Source organism: Aphelocoma coerulescens, chromosome 3 (genome assembly GCF_041296385.1).
Source record: "Aphelocoma coerulescens isolate FSJ_1873_10779 chromosome 3, UR_Acoe_1.0, whole genome shotgun sequence".
In the NCBI taxonomy this organism is placed as follows: Eukaryota; Metazoa; Chordata; class Aves; order Passeriformes; family Corvidae; genus Aphelocoma; species Aphelocoma coerulescens.
The window spans coordinates 34141343-34163557 of NC_091016.1; the positions used below are offsets into that span (position 1 = coordinate 34141343).

General features: G+C 40.6%; 1 protein-coding gene across 5 annotated transcripts in view; it reads left to right on the forward strand.

The window, feature by feature from the left end:
- The window catches only part of TTC7A (tetratricopeptide repeat domain 7A), a 190653-nt gene that overhangs the window by 83270 nt on the left and 85168 nt on the right, over positions 1–22215 (forward strand). For all 5 annotated transcript variants that reach the window (XM_069009784.1, XM_069009786.1, XM_069009785.1 and 2 more), the window contains 3 exons: positions 5163–5220; positions 8590–8662; positions 15080–15240. In XM_069009784.1, coding sequence (XP_068865885.1) covers positions 5163–5220; positions 8590–8662; positions 15080–15240 — 292 coding nt within the window. The remainder of the gene's footprint in view (positions 1–5162; positions 5221–8589; positions 8663–15079; positions 15241–22215) is intronic.

Below are 22215 nucleotides of genomic sequence, written 5' to 3' on the forward strand. Positions count from 1 at the left end.
GTTTTTCAGCCAGCCACGTCTGATCAGCTGTTCTGAGAACTGCTTTTCATCCTGGAGGCTTGTTAGCACCACAGCTCTCTCCAGTTCTCCATTTCTCTACCTCAGAATAGTTCTCCCTAGAAAGTTCATGTCAAAAAGTATGTCCTTCCTATCCTGAACTTTCTCTTATATATGTATTTTAAGTCCACTAGGAATAGAGTTCTTCTTAACAGCCTAGTTTTTAAGGGCATTTTGCCTAGATGTTGTTTAAACTGTTCTAAAGCTATACAAGACCCCAGAGACTATTTTGAGAGATAGGTTTTCTATGTTAGCCCCTTACAATCTCTTTGTTAACATCAGTATGAAAAGAAGGTGGTTTCTAAAGAATGTAGTTGGAGAGGCATATGCTGTACTCTGGCTCTAAAAATATTTTGGTGCAGCAAAATGTGAGTTGGAAACTTTTTCTGGATATCTCTTCAGTTTTCAAGAGATTAGTTCAATATTGTGTCCTTTTTTATGTAAAACAAACAGTCTTCACAACAACTGCCTTGGATTGTTTTCAGATTAGCCTCTGATTGATGTTTTGGAACAGCGGAATGTATCTGCCTTCTCATTGCATCTCTAGCCTTGAAGGCAATAGGGCAAGTCACTCAGTTATTTGAGGGAAATAGGAAGAGTGTATTTCCATCTTTCAGATTATATTTTAATAAAATGGATTAAGTCCTTCAAAAGTGTACATATGATGGTCATGAATATGGAACTGTGTTTTACTGGAAAATGTCAAATTTGCACTAGCAAGACATTTTTCATTAGCATTGTTAAAAAATAGCATATGACAGTGAGGAAGCAAAGCTAGAACATGCTGAAAGACAGCAGTTCCGTGATGTAATCCTGCCTCATGTTGTCAATCTTGTATTTATACCAGTTCTTAGTGACATATGCAGACAAGTGAAACATCTGTGTGTACGTATATGTGATTCCAATGACTTTCCAGTTGAGATGACTTTCAGTCAATCAGTATTTTCAATGGTAGCTAAGTGTTTCAGAAACATTTGACCAATTGCCTTCTAAAGCTTACAGCCTTCCATCCAAGTTAGGCTTTCTTATTTAATATAACCTTTTAGCGATTCTTTCTCCTCCTGTGTGACAAAGGCTCTGAGGAGTTGTATAAAGCCTTTTCTTTGTGATTTGCAAAAAGCTCCTGGAGGAAGTAAGACTTCCTGAAACTTATGCTGTATAGCTTCCTTAATGTCTAATTACATGTTTCTTGAAATAAGTCTCATTGAAGTAGCTGAAAGATGTGTCCTCAGGGGAAGTCATTGCTGCTTTTGCCTCAGTCTTAGAAGCCCAAGCCTCCTGTTTGTAGTTATTGTCCATGTTCTGCAGATAAGTTTCCAGTGGGTCAATGTCAAAAGCAAACTGCTCCTCTTCCTCCTGTAGTTACAGTTTTGACATAAGCTGCATTGTCAACTTTTCCTCCCTTAGGTCTGGTGAAGAATTCACTGAAGGCAGGGAAAGGTGAGATGAATTTAACAAAGGCTAAAGAGGAAAGACTAGGTTGAGAATGTATTGTGAAATACAACTGCTCTTCTTATCTCACATCACCACCTCACATTTTAGATTTAACAGTCCCTCATTCTTTTTTCTGAGATGAGTGTGCTGTATGTCTGTTTTCATTTAAAATTTTGGTAGAAGGCCATGGATCAGGGACTTGAATTGGAAACTCATCCTATCAGTCTTTGTGGATTTTACTAACAGTCAGTGTACTGACAGCACTGGTTAATGTTAAGCCGCCCTTCCCCCACCCCCCCAATTTGTTCACTAAGAAGTGAATAAATTATTAGTGAACAAACTTATAAACTTTGCTTTTGGAAATACCAGTGCATGCAATCTTTAATTATAATTCTGGGTGCTAAAACTGTATGTTGTGCCATATTAGATGTCTTAACACAAGGGAATAGTTTCTGAAACTTGGTGATATTTGCAAAAGGGTGCGTGCATGTCAGTGTTTTAGTTTGGATCAGAAGTGTATTTTTGAAGTCCATTTATCTGTCATCCCCACTTCTTAAGTTGTGATTCACATAAAGGAGCAGTTTCACACATTACAAACTGAATTCTTTCCCAGAAAACAAATGTATTACATAAACAGACCTGACTGTGCTTCAGCTGCTAATGGGTGCTCAATCCATTGGACAAGATAAGATCTGGATTCCTCTCTCCCTGTTTGTAGTGTTGATTCTGATCCTCTGCATTCACTACTCGTGATGTGCTTTAACTGCTTTTGCTAAGACAGAACTTGTCCTCCTTTGTTTTCAAATGTGACTTCAGAGCTTTGTATTTATGTACCAAAATATTGCTGAAGAACCTGTTGCATTTTAGAAAGGCTGAAGCCCCTTGAAAAACCCAGAGTGCTTCAGAAAATAAATCTTGGGCTGCTCAAGTAAAGTTTGCAAAAGTACTGTGTCTTACAGGTTTCAGAAACTCCCCTGTGCCACTCTCCCATTGGTCAGACTGCTTTTCCAGCTTATTTTAATCTAAGTAATAAGTCATATTTTGTTTCAGTTGATGGAACTGCAGCAGCCATGCTTGCAGGAGGTAGAGTTGGGTAGGGACTGAAGAATTCTTTGGTGTCATCAGCCTGGGAGAATGGAACATAAATTTTAGAAGTTTAATCAGACCTACCAGATTCTGTTTCCTTAGTGCAAGCTTTTCTTTGTCTGAAGTGAGAGCTTTTCAGTGATACAAGTGGGTTGCAGATTTATTTGAATAATTCAGGGTAGGGCATCAGCAACATCTTTGGGCAACCTATTCCAGAGTCTTGCCACCCTCCTAGTAAAGAATTTCTTCCTGTATATAATCTATATCTTTCCTCTTCTAGCTTAAAACTAAACCTCTTATCCTATCACTATAGGCCCTGCTAAAAAGGGGCCTATAAAGAGTTAAAAGGGGTTAAAAACCCCTTAAGTATTAAAAGGCAGCAGTAGGCTTCCCTTGACCCTTCTCTTCTTGAGGCTGAAAAACCCCAACTCTCTCAGCTTTTCTGTATAGGAGAGGTCTTCCAGCCCTCTAACCATTTTCATGGCCCTGTTTTGGATTTGTTCCAATGGAGCCATGTCTTGTGTTGTGGATGCCAGAGCTTCACACAGCACTCCAGGTGGGGGTCTCAGCAGAGCAGATCACCTCCCTTGATCTGATGGCCAAGCTTCTTTTTATGCATCTCTCCCCAAGTCACTTTCCACTGTTGAGGTTTTTTTCTCCTCATTTATCTCCTTTAGCTGTAAAGGTCCTGTAAATGCATAGTTTACTTGCAGCATCAGTGCTCAGTATTGCCAAACACAAGCAGTTAGAGATGGACAACCAGATTTCCAGCTTCATGGTAGCTGAAGATGCAGTCCATATTGTGGGAGGTGAGAGTCACATGCTGTTTCCCAGTAATGCAGAGGCAAAGCTGACTAGCCGTAATCACTTCATTTCCATAATATATTTTGTGTTCTTTCTGACTGCAAGCTGAACATTAGTCAAATGTCTTAACAGGTGGAAGCTAGAAGTTCTAGCTTTTCCATTTGGTGTTTAATTTGAGGGACAAATAGTAACATTTCTTTCAGTCTTTCTTATTGTGTGACATCTTCAGAATTGCTCTGTAACTTAAATGAAGAATCTTGTAGTTTCCATGAGAAACAGAATGTCAGATTTTTTTCTGTAGGGATGCTTATAGGTATGATCAAATCCTTTCCAGTGTCTCCTCAGGTATTTTTGTTTACATCAATCTTGGTTCTTTTTTTTCTAAATTTTTTTCCTTTGTTACCTTTTCCCAGTATTTTGCAGTAGCCTGACTGAAGGCTGTTGAGAGCGATGTATTTTTAATAAATGCTGCATTTTGCATGAAAGTCCATGTGTTTAAATTTATTCTTTAAAATACACATTTTTGGATCAGTTTTTAATGCATAGAGTAGGTTTTGTGGCCTAAGCAAAGTTTGATCTTTATGATTAGGAAATCCTGAAGCTTGCTGTTCCCCCCAAATGAACCTGGTGTTTTGAAGAACTGTTGGAAGATGTGGGAATAAAAAAAGTCTGATCACTATAGCTGCTGCAGCAAATAATTTACTTTCAAAATTTCACTTGCTGACATATTGCAGAATCCAAAGAAACTGGTTACCTTTGCAGGTCTTGCAGAAGAACACATCTCTTTCTTCTTAATAGCTTTTAAGAATACTTAAATTTTACTGGGTTTGTTGCATTATTATATACTACTTAGTAACTTTCTATTTTGGAGCATACACTGACTTGATGTACCAAATCAGATACATTCATGGGTGGTGTTTGCTGATGGATTAACTACTCATCACTTCCATGTGCTGTTGATCGATAGCTCTCAATTTGAGGATAGGCAGAACAAGAAGCAACTGCTATACAAAATCTGAAAACACAAGAACCAGAACAAGACAGCCAGTGCATTTCTAAAAACCATAGCTGGGTTTTCAGATATTTTGGATCTGAGAAAGCCATGTTCCTCTAAGCTCTTCCTCTGTTCCTGTTGATATTGATGATGATATCTTACCATACCCAGGTATAACAAGAGCTCAAGTCTTCTCTTCTTTTTCTGGTTTTAGGTAGGAATTAATTTATACATTCATAAGTGAGCATACTGGGCAGGATCCATTGGTCAAGTAATTAGAAGCATGGAAGGAGGGCATTAGTGGCTAATGCCACATCTAAAGTAACCTAGATGTCTGTTGTGGTCTCAGAGATGGTGGTGTTTTGTGACAGAGCTGTAAGTTTGGCGGCTGGTGTTCCCTGTTCAACCTGCAGCACCCTCCTACGTGGAAGTGGTGGTGGGGGTGGTCTGTATCTAAGTCAGAATATGCTGCAGGTTACTGCTTTTAGCGTTTGCACCAGCCTGGCTGAGGGCCTGTTACCTTCTTGGTATCTAGTTAGTGGATGGCCCCTTCTCCCAGCCCCCTTCAGTGGCATATGTAAATAAAAAATGCTTCAGTATTTCAAACGAAGGACTTAAAATATCTTTAATAAAAATGAATTTGAGAATTCATGTCGAAATGATCACATGCACACACACGCAGATTTCCACAGTGTTTACACTCCCAGTTTGAAATACTCTATACCTCTATTTGTTTAATCTGAAACATTGAATTATCTCTTAAATTGTATTGTATCTTGTCCTACAGCTAGTCTGAAGGGCACTCAGGATGAATTAAACAAGAAAGCACTTCAGACTTTGGAGAGGTGAGTAGGAATCTTGCAGATGCTTGTATTGTGTATTTTTTGCATGAATTCAGAAAAATTGTTCTTTTTATGTTTCTTTTTCCTCTATGTAAGGCTTCCTTGCTGGAAAGTTTGAAAACAGTTCATTAGATTTCAGCAGTAGTCTGTCAAAACCATTTTTGTGATGGCTAAATGCAGTGATTATTTGATTGAATATCCAAGGTAAGAATACTGCTCTGCCACCTTACAGAAATAACCTTAGCCCCAAATTAGCTGCAGTGAGATCTACAGTGCTGGGAGATGCAGCTTCCTCACATCATGCCAGCTGGCAAACGTGGAAAGCTAATTTTGTCTCAATTCCTGTGTGAAGCAGGCTTAAAATCCTATTTCCATCATGGTGGGAAAGTACCTTCACCATCAGGGTGTGGGCAGCTGTGGGGTGACCTGGCACCAGTGCACCTAGGGGAGAGGATAATTGCTGTCCTAATGAGTGTTTATGTGAACTGTTGTTGGGAGAAGAGGGTACAAAGCATGCACCACTCACCTCTCCTTCATCCCTGTATTTTGTGGGGGGAACAGATACAATGGCTCCACCCTGGAAGCAACTGTGAATTATGCTCTTGTGCAGCTACACTTGAGACCTCAAGTACAACTGCTTGAGTTAGTACTCTTTTTTGTCCATTCTGTGGGGTAGAGAGGCGAGGTGTGAGCTTCCTGACTCTGTTATGATTAAGTTACACCACCCAAAATACACTGAGTGGTGTTCAGGCAGTTACTTACATTTGTACAATTATATTTACAATTTACAACCTACTGTAAATGTAGATGCCTACAGACTACAAATGGCAACTAAATGGAAGCTTGTATGGTCTAAGTCTTGGGCTGAAATATCTAATTGTGAGTGAGTTGTGGTCATAATTACAGAAGTGAAGAAAATTTAAGATCTCTGGTCTCTCAAGGTACAGGTGTAGCAAGTTGAACAAAGTTAATGGATCTCAGCTGTTTTGCTGATGCTGAGCAAGGAGCCTAACATGTTTGTCTTAAAACTGGTTTTGTAGTGAGTGCAAGAGCTGAAACCACAGATACAATTCTAGATATTTACTCTATGGAGATCTGAGAGAGAATTTTTAAAAGCCATTTGTTCATTCACTGTTTGGATCAGGAGTGTACTTTTAAGTCCAGCAAGTTTCTGGACTCCAGCGTAGTACGTTAACTAGTGACCAATTTTAAGGAACTGTGGTGCTGCACTGCTTTTAAACTTTTTTTTTTTTTTAATCCTTTGACCTTTCCCATTGGCTTTGACTTGTTTTCATGGTATCTTAACTCTAGCTAGGAGGCAGACAAGCTTCTAGCCAAACATTAGTTACTCAAACCTCAGCCAACAGGAATGTGACAGTGAGCTGATTACTAGTGTTTTTCTAAATGCCTAAGTTTGGTTTCTTATCTTGTTTTACCTTCCTTGTTTTTTACCTCCTTTTGAAGAACATGTATGATCTCTCAGGCCATGGTTTGGCCTGCAGTCATCTTTGTAAGGGGCCTTTTCAGCTGGAAGATTGCATCAAATGTTTTTCTAATTCCTTCTGAGGAAAATAAGCAGTAAAGTGACAATTCTTTGTTTCTTTCCAAAAGCACCATTAATCTCATCTGCTATATTCTTGTGAACTTTCCCATGTTATTTATTGCTGGAGAGGCTACTGAAGGTTTTGCAGGAGACGCTTTGTAAAGAGGTGACTCACCCTGTCTAACACCTTAGGACAAAGCTGGGTTCTAACTTGTGAAGTTTTGTTGTTGGTTGCAATTTTTGGGGGTTTTTTTTGTTTGTTTGTTTTGTTGGGGTTTTGTGGCTGTTTGGGTTTGGGGATTTTTTTTTTTTGTTTTTTGAAGTGGAAGGAGAAATTAGTGACTTGCCTGTACTGATTGCACCTTGATGTCTTTGGCATTGCTTCAGAACACGTTGAGTGCCACCTTGACTTCTAGAGTTACAGGACACATTCAGTCTGTAGTAAATTAATTTGTTCTAGAGACACTAGTTCTAAAAATCAGCTTCAACATCTTGCTCACAGGCCAAGATGGCGTTTGAAAAGTGACTGCCATTAAAATTGTGTGTGGTTTGTTCCCTGAAGTAATTCTTTTATTGTTATTTGTTTATTATTAGCAAATCAATAGTTTTGGCATGGGTTTTAACCACCAGTGTTGTCAGCCTATCATTTCTCCCTCATAAGGACATTAATTGTACTCACTTTGGGCCTGGCAATGCAGGTGCAGGTTTCCCTGGTGTCCTGGAACGCAGCCCAGAAAGAGGTCAGGAATGTTAATTGGCTATGAGGGACCTTCCTCTTCCCCATTTCTCCCATGTGAAATGACTTCCCTGTGCTGCAGAGCTGTGAGTGAGCTCTGTGAGTCAGAAGGGGAGAATCCGCTGGTTCCTGGACTGGGCTGCCAGATGGCATGAGCTGGTGCCCCACCTTTCCTCCTAGGTTGGGTTCCCCAAGACATTATTGCATCATTGCCTTGGTTAATGGCTTCTCCATAGGCTACCAAATTCAGACTGCAATTTCGTGCCTGGCATAGTCTGAGAGGGGACAATTCTGCCCAGGTTGTCCATCCCTGTTGCCTGCTTTGCACAAGACTTCGTTAAGGACCTGCAAATATGGTTCTGGAGACACTGCAGCCTTCACTAGCCAGGGCTTCCCTTCACTGCAGTGCCTGCTGCCTGCTATGGACTGGAAGGTAATATCTCAGAGTCCAGGCTTGAGAAGTAAGGGCCTTGGGTTTGGTCCAGGCGCAGTTCCTGTCATCAAATCATTCCTCCCTCATTGTCTTCCCTTTCCAAATTAGGAGTCTACTGTCAAAAGTTAAGCTAGAAGCTGCAGGGTAGAGAATGTGTTGTGTGTTTGAGCACAAGGTTGTGTCACAGGCTCCTGATCTTTGGTCCCATACATGCTCAGAGTGACTACTTTTTGCAGTGCTAACCCAACCCTCTCTTAATGTTTGAAAAGTGGCAGTATAGGAACAAGTTAGACAACTATGTCCATCACCTAAATTGCTTAAAATAATGCTTTGATGGGTTTGTTATGAGCTCAGAGCTACTATTTCCATATTAGTTATCCAAGTTCCAAAATACTAGGTGGCATTTAATAAAGGAGCATGTAAGTTGTATAACATCCTGGCAGCTGTGTTTCTCATGCTTGTTCCTGGGATTCTGGCTTAGCCAGGCCAGCACTGTTCTGCTTTTTGTCTAGTTTCAGTGTGCTCTCCCATTACTGGACTAGTTTTCTGTGGGGGAAGACTGGGTTTTGTTCTGTGCTTGTGTGACTCATGGTGAAGGAGTTCTGCAAAGTGCAATCTAACAGTCACTTTTCTTTTTGTATTGTGTTGTTGTCCTTAAAGAGCACGTGACTTGGCCCCCGATGATCACCAAATCATCCTCTACCTGTCACTGCAGCTGGCTCTTGTCAGACAGGTATGTGAAATAATTGGAAATCACAGAGTCATGGGAGGGTGGAAGGACAGTCCAGTTGAACAAGACCCAGGCTCGCTAAACAGAATCCCTTCCTTCCTGCATTGTAACCGGTAACGAGCAATCAGAATATGTTTATGTAAAATATTTTTTAATTCTTACTCTAAAAATAATAATTCTGTAGCACGTGGAATGGCCTTCCCTAAGGAGTGGGTTCAGCTCTAAGCCCCGAGCAGTCTTGGAGCACCCGTGTGTGTGTGTGGGATGAGTGTTTATTCCTGTTCCCCGGGTGTCACGCTGTGTCCTGCTCCGGAGGCTCTCCCATTACTGCCCCACTCCGTCTCATGCCAGATCGCGCTCCCCGCGCTGGGATTGCTTTATTCCATACTTGGGCACGTTTGACGTTCGGCTTTGACGAGTGCTGGAGCTCTGCAGCGAGTGGGATTAGTTGGCATTTGAATGCTGCTGCAGGTGTTAACTCATAAAAATGAAGCTGATCAGAAAATGCTCTGCATTGCCTTTCAGAAAAAAAACCCCAAACCACTTGGGCTGTGCTTTATTTTTCTGCCCCTTTTTCTTAAAATTGGGGTGTTTTATTTCTCTCTCCTTTCTGTTTCAAAGCTTAAATCTTCATTGGAGCGGCTTTTGTTTTTTAAATACCTCTCTAGCTAGATTTGAAATTTCATCATTGGAGTTTCTTTCTTCGGCAGGCCTTCTGTTGCTGCAGTTTTCTCTCCTTAGTCTACACTACAGAGTTGAACAGTTGGGTCTTTCTTACTTTCCTGAGCTAATTAGGGGAGCTGTGTGTTCATTAGGTTAAACTAATTGTTCCAAGAGAGCACCCTCTTGATAATGTCACTTTTGTAACCCTTTCATAATGAGAGCAGTGTGCTGTGAGCCTGCAATAAGAAAGGATAATTAAAATGGCTTATTTAACTTTCTCATCTGCCTGCTGGCTGCTTTATGATGCAGTTTGCTCAGGGTCTTTCATTAAAAAACACCCAGCTACCCTTCTTTCTCTCATAGCTTTTACCTCATAGGGAGACTGTCTGATCTGCTGCCTCTTCTGCTTCTTGCCATGAGTAAAAACATTACAGCTTTTCAGCTGCTATCCTGAAAAATAAAATCAAGATTTTTGTGGTCATTGGTTTTGTTTTCATGGTTACTGGCATTTTAAGTCATTACCCTTTCTTTTTCTCTGGTTGTAGCCTGTCTTTGCAGTGTTGTTTCATCTGTCTTATTTCTTCATTTCCCTTCTCTCCTCTTCTTTCCATTCAGTCTCTTGTCCCCATGCTCACTTTTCTCTTTGTCTAGCTCACCTGTGTGTTCTCATCCTTGATGTTCTGCCAGTCACCTCTGCTCCCACAGCTGTATGATCTCAGTGTATTATGTAGTGTCAGCCTGACCCCTGCGATGGTGCTCCTGCTCTTCTCCCATCAAGTGAGATATAAATCTTTAACGCATGCTTGGACAGAGAGGAGATACCTGAGACATCTTTATTTTTAGACTGCTGTAAAATATCCTACTCTTCTTTTGCCAGTTTACTTAATGATAAACATTTGGTAATGCATTTTTAATATCCTTAATTATTTAAAGTATCTAATATATTCTCTTTCTGATTAACTGGAAGATAAATGATACCTTTTTTGATAGATTGCATTAACTATTGAACATCATAGTTAGGGCTTTCATCAGGCAATGCTATAATACTGATAAATCAGGCCTTTTTTACATAGTAGGTTACAATATAATGCCTGAATGTTTTTCTCAGCAAATAGGCCTTTTTGTTTCCATGGTCAGAGTCGATAAATGAGGTAACTGTACCCAGCACTGAAAAATATAGGTATCAGCTTGCATAGATAAGAGAGTGTTTTCATGGAACAAAGCAAGAGAGGCAGCTGACCAGTGGAGTGCCAAGCAAAGCTGGAGCAATTCATCTTCCTCGGAAGGTTGTAAAATATTTCCAATAGCACTTGTCTCTGTCACCACTGGGCAAGGGAAAGGGGAAATGGAAAAACATAAGCATCCCTCTGACTTGAGATGAGGATGTGACAAGAAGAGGAATGGTTATAAAAGGCTCATGCAGAGTTGGCAGTTGCAACCACCAGCAACCAAGATAAAAAACAACGATGATAAGCTTTATGTGTGCGCCCATGTCTTAAAGACCACGGGAGTCACTGGGAAGACTTGGAGGGTCTGCAGTAGCCCCAGAGAGTTTTAGTGCATTTTTCAGCCAAATGCAGAGTACAAGAACCTGTTCTGTAAGGAGAGTCTCAGTCTGGTTTCCCCCCCCGAGTTGCAGTGCCAGGAGGCCAAGGTCAGTATCTGCTGCAGTGGATATCTCCACCTGCAGCGCCCGGCTGGCAGCCGGCCGAGCTGAGCGACAAATGAGACTTGTAGCTCCCGACTCCCAGCGGCTGGTTCAGCTGCTTCTCCTGTTTCTGTGGTAACAGCATTTGGATCAGCAAAAACAAGGTAGAATGAACACTTTAAAGCTCACTGATTTTAATGCATTGCCTTGTTTTTTAGCAGACCGGTTTCTATGGAAATGACTCCAGAGAGTCAGCAGCACTCTTGTTAATTTTAGGTGTTGATTCCCTTTTTTGGGGGGGTGATGGTGTTTGTGACTTTGAATGCCATGTAAATCAGTATTGGATATGTAAAATAACATATGTAGGCTTCATACCATTTTAATACTTAATAAGCTTTCTTTTCATGAAAATGGGAAGGGAAAAGTGGGTGAGGGTCAGCAGCTGAGCACTGGAAGTCTCACCAATTTCCTGTGGACTTCTAACAGACCTCAAGTTTCCAAGTGGCAGTATCCAGAAAACACCTACTTCCTTCCAGAGTGTCTGGATGTACAACTAAGATAAACATTATTCTAGAGACCAGAGGAAGTATTTCACCTGCTTTCCCCCGTTTTTATTTTGGTTTCAAGAAGGAGAGACTGCTGTCTCTGCCCCAGGAGAGGAGCTCTTTTAGGAGGTATCGAGAGGTGCTTCTTTCAGTGACTGCTTGGATGTAGGTATTTCTGGCCTGTCTTTTTCCCAGACCAGCTACTGCCTCCTCTGCTGAACAGCAACATACTGCTTTTCTGCCTACGTCCTGGCCTAGATTGTTGTGGTGATCAGGAGTGGCTTGTAGGAAGAGCTAAGTAATAACCCACTGATGTATCTAAGCCTGCTTTCCTGAGGTTCTGGTGGACTGTAGCAAGTCTGTTTTCAATGAAAGCCCTTGCCAGTCAGTAAAGCTTTCTCCTTCCCATGCTATAAAAAGAGATGGAGTGGGTAGATTTAATGGTTAATTAAGTGTAACTGTCAACTGATGTGAAATTACAAGGCCTGAAAATTCCTCTTAAGAGTTCCTGTTTCGTTTACCATTTAAAATATGCAAGTGCATTCTACTGTTAGGAAGTATTTTTTACACTCATTCTGTTTTCCTTTTTATACCTATAATTGTGACATACCAGCATTGTTTTTAAAGAGACATATAGCATTATTGAAATAAATCCTATTATATGAGAGGCAGCCTAAACAATCTATATTGTGGCATTATTTTGGTAATGCTGCAAGATGCTATTTCTGGCCTACTGCAGCATCTTTGCTTCCTAATCAGTGCAATGTGAAGATACCTGTGTGCCATGCAAAACATGTGATATATTTGTTAACAGAATGAGAAATCAGGGAACTCTAACTTCTTCTAATTGCAGGCCCCACTTGAACTTGCAGTCCAGCTGAAATAAGATTATTTTAAAGTGCAGTACTTGGAGGGAATGTTAAAGTGGCAGCCTGTCTCTGATAAAGCCCTGATGTTTCCGGGTGCCATCTGCGGTGCCCGCTTCCATCTTTCTCAAATTATATAGTTACTTAAATAAAAATACATCTTTCAAAAGAAGTTTGTGTTGACTGCTGCCAGATATCTTGCTTTTGTTGATCTAGAAATTTAGTTTGTATTTCATTGCATCTGGTCTGTTGTAGGTTGTTGTTTCACATAATGCTTTCTGTAAAGGCATAGAGTTCATATTATTTTTGCCCACTGTTTCTAATTATGCAGCAGTACCGTGTAGGCTGTACAGTGGTGTTGCAGCACTAAGGAATCTTTTTGGACTCGAGCTAATAAATTAGCTGCCAGGGAAGCATTATTAATTTTCAAAACCAGCCATTGCCTGTGACTCTGATGGTACTAGAGGGAAGCACTGAAATGAGATGTAACTACTGCAGGCCCCATGCTACAGAACAGAATTACTTTAGGTAACATCTCTTTCAGCAGTATGTGGCTGCCTGTCCAGCAGACACAGGTCTGCAGGAGTGACCACAACTCACTTTTTTGCAGCTTTATTTCATGTATGTTGCAACAGAGTCAGAGAGCTTGCATGGCAGGCCTCTGTTAGGGTATGGACCTACCTGCAGTTTGATCCTAAGTCACTTGCAACACACAAAGCAAAGTCTCAGTGTGCACATTCACATGCCAGTAAGGTCGAGTACCACTACGATTTTGAAGTCCCCCAGTAAAGGCAGTAGTTGCAAGGATTATTCTTTGTCTGATTCATACTAGCCAGTTAGGATCCCCTTCCCAAGTCTTAATCATAGAATAGTTTGAAGAGGACCTTTAGAGATCACCCAGTTCAATCCCTGCTCAAAGGAGGATCAGCTGGAACAGGTTGCTCCAAGTCCCCTCCACTTGTTTGGTTTGCAGGTTTTCTTTTTCTTCTAATGAATTTTTCCCCAAACTTGTATTTTCTGTATGAATACTTGAGCAGTCTGAGACAGAAAACCAGGAAAAAATAGGAGGGGTTTTTAGCCCTGAGTACAAGAAATCAGTTAGCAAGCAGCTTAGTTTTAGCACATCAAATCTATACACCTCTGGTATATCTACCGACGAACTTTGTGGACAGGCAGGTCTGGGCCCACCAGTGTCTCATCCTGGCTCCAAGCTGTCTTGTCATTGCTAGAATTTTTACATTGTATGAAAATGTGTTCTAGTAAGCTGCTGAGGGAACATGGGTGATTTAAGCCAACATATTTACCTTTGCAGTAGGCTCTAATAACACATGTGGTTAAAGTAGCTCCACTGACAAGCAGTAATTCATTAAAGCTGAGCACTCAGTCATATATCCCAACCTGAATCCAAGCCAGGACATTCAGCAGTTTTGATGCTGTGGGCCAGATGCCAGCTTGGGGTTATGTCTGGAGCAGTCACACTGATTTCCAGGCTTGCATGGAGTCACCAGTAATAGAGTAGTTAAGTACCATGGCTCGTGCATGCACAGCGAGAGAGAAATGTCACTTGGACATTAGGATGAAGTTGTCCTGTGAACAGAATATACACTGCTCCCAGAAGCATACCTAGATTAGACAATCAACAACCTCTGTTGTAGCTGCAGGCAGTGTAATTGTTGCTTTCCTTAGTTATGTGCTACTTGTTTTTGTGAGAGATCTGTGGAGGCGGTGGGAATTTGACTCTGGTGGTATGCCAGGGTAGAACAATGTCTGCAAAGCTTTGCTAGGTGGGAAGTTCTCATAGTAGGAAAGAAGGAACTACATTCTCCATCCATTAAGAGAAGGAGCAGGAAAGCATACGTGAGAAAAAGAAATTTATACACTTCTATGTTTTGTTTTCTGCAGATTTCCAGAGCCACAGAAGTGAAATAATTTATGTAACAGTAATTTCAGATACTAGAGAATTTTAAAGAAAATTCTCTGCATAAAACTTACTGCTAAACAAACAAAAGAAAATCTGCTAAGAAGTTCCCTTTTGAACAGTACACTTAAATAATGTACTGGATCACAAAGAGTATGTGATACACTTGCATTCTTTATGGGTGTTAAATTTTCTGCCAAGTGAGACTTGGTTCTAATAACATGCTGCTGCTGTGACTGTCAGGACTGCTCTTTACGTCACTGCTGGCAAATATATTTTTTTCTGACAGCATTTTAAATCTTGACTCTTTTACCCTTGAACATTCAAACTTAATTTTTATGTTCTTGATCCAAATCATGAAAGGCTTTGTACAGCCATTATGAGAGACAAAATGCAGCAGAGATGTGTAATGCTCACCCCCAGGTGAAGAGCCAGCCACCCATCCTAGAAAATGGGGCTGAGAATTGGGCCTCTTTAGTGGATCTGTTTACAGCATTGAATCACCATGCCAAAGGAAGAGGGGGTTGATTGGATCAGGTCTGCTGCTCTTGTTTATAAGCAGTGATTTAGTAATGCTGCAGACTTCTTTCTCTAGAATGTGTGGGTTTTTTTGAAGCAGTGCAGTCTGTTAATTTTGGCAGACTGTTCTGATAGTAGAAGGTACCTAAGTAGAACTTCTTCAAAATTTCTAATTACTCTATTTGTTCTTATTTCTGAGGTATAATGTAGGACTGAAACAGTAATGTGTTCTCTTGTTATTTCCACCCCATCTCCTTCTAGATTTCAGATGCTATAGACCATCTTCAAGAGGCCCTGCAACTGTGCAAAGATGACATGAATTCACTTCATCTGCTGGCCCTCCTCTTTTCAGCTCAGAAGCACTATCAGCATGCCCTGGATGTTATCAACATGGCTGTCGTTGAATACCCAGAGAGCTTTAGGTAAGAGTTGTTGCCTGGTGCCATATACCCAGTCAGCAGTAGACTGCTCACTAGCTCTGTTGCTCTCAGTTACACACAAGGAGCCTGTTAAATCGTGTGTTACAGGTATGTCACTCTTCTCTTGGAGAAGGTATTCTTTTACTTTGTCTTCATGGTCTTTCTGTAATCCTTACTCTTGCTTGCTTTTCCAGTATTTGTCTTTCTGTTTTGTGCTGATGATGTTGTTTCCCATACATCTCCCTGGAGTTTTTTGTATTTCACTTTAGATGTGGAGAAAGGAGCGTGAGACAACCATGACAACGTCTGTATCACAAACAATTTTATATTTGGTAACTTTGTGGTTGAAAACAAACAGATTTTTCTTGCATTGACCATTGTTTTGATGCTCATCTACAACACAGTTGGCTGCAATATCACAGCTGGGGAAAAAGATCAGCTGAAAATCACAAGCTGTGATAATGTATAGCTGAGAGGAAGGATGGTTTGCCTGCCTAGCAGTAAGTTTGAATCAGCACAGACTTCTTGGAGCCAAAGGTTTCTACTGTTCTATGTTTGACTCAGACCTTCATCCATCTGAGGGAGGCAAATTGAATTCCATGCAATTTACTGTCATGACCTTTCAAAACAATGAATTTGTCTGTTCTGTGCAAAAATTAAAGCTACTGTAATAGTCTCTGGTGATTTCATACTAGCTGAGTTTCTCAGCCAAACTGCAGAAAATCCTGTTGCATTGCTGGAAGACCAACTTCCATTCAGAATTGCCTGTACTTAAATGGTGTTCTAAACCTGTGCATCATTGTCTGTAGATAGCCTGCATTCTCAATAGCAAGAGGGAGCAGCCTGCACAGGTTTAGTCCAGCAGCTGAGTGGAATATTGCCTAAACAGAGCAAAGGAAGGTCAGAGGAAGATCAAGGCTGTCGAAATGCTTTAGAATGCTTGAATGCTTTAGGATCTTTTAGAATTATGGTGCTATGTCAACACATAATGTTTTTATTGCAAGCTGCATATTGTCATTTAAAATAGCTTTGCTGCCTGTGTTTTTGAGGTTAATTACTTTGTGTATGTGAGGAGCTAAGACTGTCAGTGCACATCTTTGAGAATGAAGAGGAAATTAATAATGGAAACGCTATTCAAATGTCTCTTCAGAGTGTGAACATAGGTATGACTGAAGCAGGAAATAGCCCAGTGGCTGCTGAATTGTATTTTAGGGTTTTAATGTAATAAACATAGTAAAAAACCCTGATACAGTCAAAGGTCACATTGTACAGTTGAAGATCTGATTTTGAAAGCTACAAAAACACCTAAAGATACACAAGACAGCGGTGACAGAGGAAGAGGTTGTTTATGTCAGAAGAAGAGTGTTTGCCTTGTCCGATTGACCAAGTGGCCCATCATGTCCTGGATCTTTCCCCCAGCAGTTACTGATTATTTATGTTTCAGGGAGGACAAAACGTACAAAGCATTCTATGCTGGGTGGGTTCCTTTGTGCTGTCTGGTAATCTGATTTCCCCAAAGCTGAGAAGAATATTATGTCTTATGTTTCTGTGAGTGCAAATCTCTGTGTGCACAAAGACACTTGCTGAGGAGTAGCAGAATAGGTTTTGATAGAATTGTTTTTGATAGAAACCACTGGTGTTGATAGTGAAGGCCCAGGTTTGTGCTTGCTCCTAGACACAGCCTTGCTGAAGTGTGTTCCTTGCAAAGGGCCCCTCTTTGCTCCTTGCATGCACAGGGCTGTGTGACACGGCTGACACTGAGACTCATTCACAGGTACACATGGATGGGAGGAGTAGGGGCTGGCTTCTTGCCTCTGCTATGTGACTACCCTGTCTCCATGTGGGTCTTTCTCTAAACCAGCCAGCAAATAACTCATGAGTGAGGGAATGGAGAAAGAATGTCAGAGTTGCAAGGCAAGAAAAAATAAAAGCTTTAAAAAATAGAATTAAAAAAGTATTTCTGGAAAAAGGAATTGGAATCCAATAAGGAGGGGAAAAGCAAGAGTAACAGTGTACATCTTTGGTTTGTACAAATTTGAAAAAATTCTAGGCTTTCTAGTGCAGTTTATGCTAGAAGGGCTTTACTGCTTTGTATAAGCTCTTTGAAGGGACAAAGGCCTGATGCTATTGTGTATCTCCAGTTGCTACTGCCTTACAGAAAAATGCTAATAAATTTTATTACTGTATGGAATGACTACAAGATGTTTCATGTAAATAGTGTAGGCAAGTTCAACTGCCTGATTTTAAAGCTGTATTTAAAAGTGGTTGATATTTTTTCCCCACTTCACATTTATATGAACCAAGCAACTGTGTAATGTGGTGCCTGGGGGCTCCCTTCCTAATGACATCTCTTTTTGGAAGCACAGTTTGATGGCATGTATCAAGAAAAGATGATGAAAGCTGTATTAAAGGACCTTAGGGCTCTGTAGATGGCAGAGAAAAAGCCCAGAAGCATTACCTAGATGTATACCTTAAATAAAAGAAAGCATAAGATGTAAAAAATTAAGGACTTAGCTGACCCCACCTACAGCCATCTCATACTGTTTCATTGGTCTTTGTATGTAATTAAGATGAGTTAGTTCCTGCTTTTTTGTTTTTATATTAAATTATTTTGTTACAAATTTTAAAGAAGAAATTTTTCAGGGTAGTTCACGTAGTTGGTTGTTGGCTGAAGCAGTTGGAAAAAATACACTGCATTGCTAAGCTAACACACAACATCCTTTGGCATGAACCTCATAATAGTGACCCAAATATGTCTGAAAGTGCCCCTTGTTCATGTGTTTAAACATTTACTGCACATCTCAGAGGTTGATGTGGTGCACAGGGAGGAGGGATGTGAAACGTAGGCACTGAATACAGCGAGAGATGCAGTGGTTTGGACTGAGCTGTTGAAGAGGACCTGGATATCCAGAAGGCACAAAATGAACTTAGGAAGATGACTTCTTGAAAGGTGGCATATAGTAACAAATCCATTACATTACCATCAGTGAATGACTGACTGAATTTGAACACTTGAAGGTACTGTCAGGCAATGACAGAGGAAGACTTCATAAAGGAAGGATGAGAGCCAGCTATGCTGAACACATTGCACGCTGCAGTGAGCCAGAAGAAATACACTGTTGTGCCATGCCTATAAAATATAGAAATAGCAACCTTTACATGGAAGGTATCATCTGAAAAATTGCTGACATCTGTGGGGTGAGACTGCCCAGGATAAAACTTAATGATTTTACATCCTGTCAATGATGGTATGCTTTTAAAAGAAGCAGATGAATGCAGTACCAACAGTTGACTTTGGTATTATAATTTTGAAAGGACTGTCTTCAGCACATTTGGGTAAGAAGACTCCTTTCAGCATCAGGTGTGTCCCCTCCAGGTCAGTAATGCTAATCATAAGCCTTTCTGACAATGGATTCCTCTAATTTTTTTCCAGCTCAAAGGCCAGCCTTTTGGTCAGTGTTCTACCTCAGTCTGGCAGCGATTACCTCTGCAGGCTTGTCTCAGGGAAGAAATAATGTTAGTGACCATTCCTTTGCCCTCCAGGTGATCTTCTTAAAATAATTCATTGTTTATTTAGAAACAGTTTCACTTTTTAAAGTCTGTGTCCACACCTCACAGTGTTCTGTGGAGAAGTCCCATGGGTCTAGCAGACTGCAGAATCTACCACAGAGCCTAACATGCTCCTTTATTTTCAGCTGGTAATATTTTCTCCTTCCAGTTTTGCTTGTGTGTCTTTGCCTTCCTGATTCAGCCACTCTTCCAGACATTGTTTTGGTCTCTGGTGATCTTTTAGCTCTTGATTGGTTAACTTCCAGCACTGGAAAAAAAATTAAAATCTATACCAAGTATAAAGTTGGAAATAGTATATAAATTTTTTGGATACTCTGTTGCTCCCAGACTGCTTATCCAAACCTATTCTGTTGTTCACCAGGTAGTTTTCTGTCTCCTGGATGGCTCCCCATTAAGTTAGAACAACAATACAATCCTCTGGCATAACATGTCACATCATCTAATTGCTGCCCAATGTGATGGTGAACATTTTGTTAAATGATAGTGTCTCTCTAGCAATTCTGCATGTTGCACAGGAGTTGTAAGTCTCTTAAATGAACAAATCCTAATATTCCTTCTCTTTCTAGACCATAAGTAACTATTCTGTTGCTCCCAGAGTCTGTAAACTAGTTATAAAGAGAAATAACAAAACTTTTGGGAAGCACCGCTGTTCTACACATAAAGACTCAAAAAGAAACAGGTGGGTTGGTGTTTTGGAGCAATGTAGCTGTCAAATGCAGGTGCTTTTGTTCTACAGAAAGCTATCACAAAAGTAATTACTGTAAATGTAGCGAAAAAAAGCTCAGAAGGCCAAGAAATATTAAATGGGTATCTTGGAGAGTGTTTATAAAAAAGGAAGTAAATTCTGCTTGGGGAATTGTGTGCATTGTCTTGGTGTTGTTCTAGCAGAAATGGTTTTTTTGCTGCAGCCAACCCTCAAAATATAAAGTCCTCTTTCAGATTAGAAGTGGTTTACTGACAGAAAATGTCCTTGACTTCATCACTGCTACATTAATTTCATTAAGGACATGTGAAGTAATCTTACTGTCTGGCAAGATTTGTCATAGTCTGGTACAGACTTACTGTGGGGAGAGCTATTCTGTGGAACATAAGCAGTGTCATTTACCAGGTGCTTCCATTTGCCTCAAAAAAAACCCCAACCCTGATGTAAAATCAGGATCTCAAAATGCAGGATTAAACTGGCATTTCCAATTTGAATTCTCTTTCCTTGCTTGTCAAGCTCTTTCTTGTGTGTTGAAAGTAAACAACTTGTGCCTTCTTTGAGCCATATCTTTATGGGCACTGGTAGAGTCCTCCAGTATTGTTGACAGCAGTAAAATAGATCTGTGTTCTTGCCTGTAATCTTCATGGAGAGCACGGAGTCAGTTGTCCCTCAGTCAATGGTTTGCCCACCTTTGTGTTATGGCTGATCTGCACTACCACTGTTAAGTGAAGGTAGCTGTGCCTCCTTCCCCTCCCACCTCAGCCCCAGGTATTACAGCTGTGCACGCCCTGGAATGGTTTTACCACTTTTCTCATGGAAGTGGTGGTGGCCTCTTGGCTGTAGAGAATCAGATCAGCCCATTTATATGATTCCAGCTCATCATTAGGCAGGAGGCAAGGAAGCCCGTACATCTTGGTGAGAGAACAGCTTGTTAGAATTCTCAGAATGCTGTTTTGTTTGAATTCTTCAAGGATGTAAGATCTAAAGCAAGGCTAGATTAATATTTTGGCTGTAGCATTTGATCATGCTAGACAAGTTTTATAAATAGGATGTTCAAAACTCTTATGGGTGGAGCTTTTGTAAGATGACTTCTAGTAATGGTGTGTTCACACCCTGGCTGGTGAGAGTGACCCAAAAATTATTTTATTTCTTTATTGACACCCCAGACAGTAATACAAAGTAATAAAAAATGGAAGAATGTACTTGAGTGATATAACAGTACTGTGCTACAAGAATATAAAATGTGTTAGGCTTCTGTGATTCACTAAAGCAAGTGAGATGTGGAGATGGAAGGGTTGAGCTGGGGTTTTTACAGTAGTAACCACAAATGTTTGCTTCTGTTTTTATAGAACTAACCTAAAACAACCTTGGTGATATATTGCAATAATCGGGACTATACTATGTAGAGCTAGTAATGATGTTGAGTATTTGTATGGCAAATACATGAAGGAAAAGCTTTAAGGTAGTCTCCTGACTTTTACTAAAGGTAACACAGATGCTTAAAGCTTAAAAAAATTTAGTAATCCAAGCGTGCTTTTTTCTGGTTTGGATTTATTTCCGAGCTTCTGGCACTGCCACCCCACCCCGTGATGAAGAACCAAAATGAATTCTTGAGTTACAGTATCCAAGATTGGATTCATCTTTTGGCAGGTTCAAATTGACATATGCATGCTTCTCTAAGGATCACCATCAATGATCTAGGACAAAAATTCAGCAGGTGAGCATGATAGACTTCTATCCACTAGCTTAATGCAGTGGGAAGAAATATTCCCCTAGATAATGTCTGTTTGTGCCAGGAATGGATTTGTGTTAGTGTACATATTGATCCCTCTTAAAATTACAGGGGTGTACTCAGAGGTAACTGGGGGGAATGCCATTCTCTCATAGCACAGGGCTCAGCATCTGAATAAAAGGAGTTAAATGGAGCTTAGAAAGGAAACTGACTGCAGACTAATTTTCTCAGTCTGGTATGAGAAGAAGGAACAGATAAGCACTTTTCCAGCCTTAACAGCAATGGTTCAGATCTTTCCTCTGGATGAAAAGTCAATTTTATTTCATAATAACTTTTTTCTTTAGTGTCTGAATAAATGGCTACTACCTCCATGCATTTAAGACCTTTGTAGTGAGCAGCAGTGCTTCTAGATGTTTGTTTTGGCATTGGAGAGGTAATGTTATGCAAATGCACAGACTTAAGGAATTTCGGAATAAATTCAAAAATACGGGACTAGCATGGCTCATTTGAGTTACCAGCCACAGGTTCTGTGCTTCAGAGCTCTGTATATCTGCCTCACCAATGAGTTAGTACCCCCAACACACACTTTGCTCCCTACTAAGGGCCATTTTCTTTTGAACAGCTGCAGCATGTTCTGCTTTATATTCAGAGGAAGCCTTTAGGAGCCCTGACTGTCTACGCTGGATGCCAGAGTATATTGAAAAATAGCATGTGTGTATTATCTGGGCAGCAGAGTCATTGTCAGTAGGAACTTCTAGAAATGGAGTTTAGCCACAGTATGTGCATGTAGGGGCTATCCACGGTGAGAAGGGACTTAGTGATTGAGATCCCTGTGCTTTCACCAGGTGGTTTTGCGACCTCCAAAAGTAATGGAGATCCCAAGGAGAACCTAAGGCATGCTTGCTGCCTGGAAATCTAAAAGAGAACCAAGGTAGAAAAGTAGCGTTGGTGTGGGAAGCCCAGCTCTAAACTT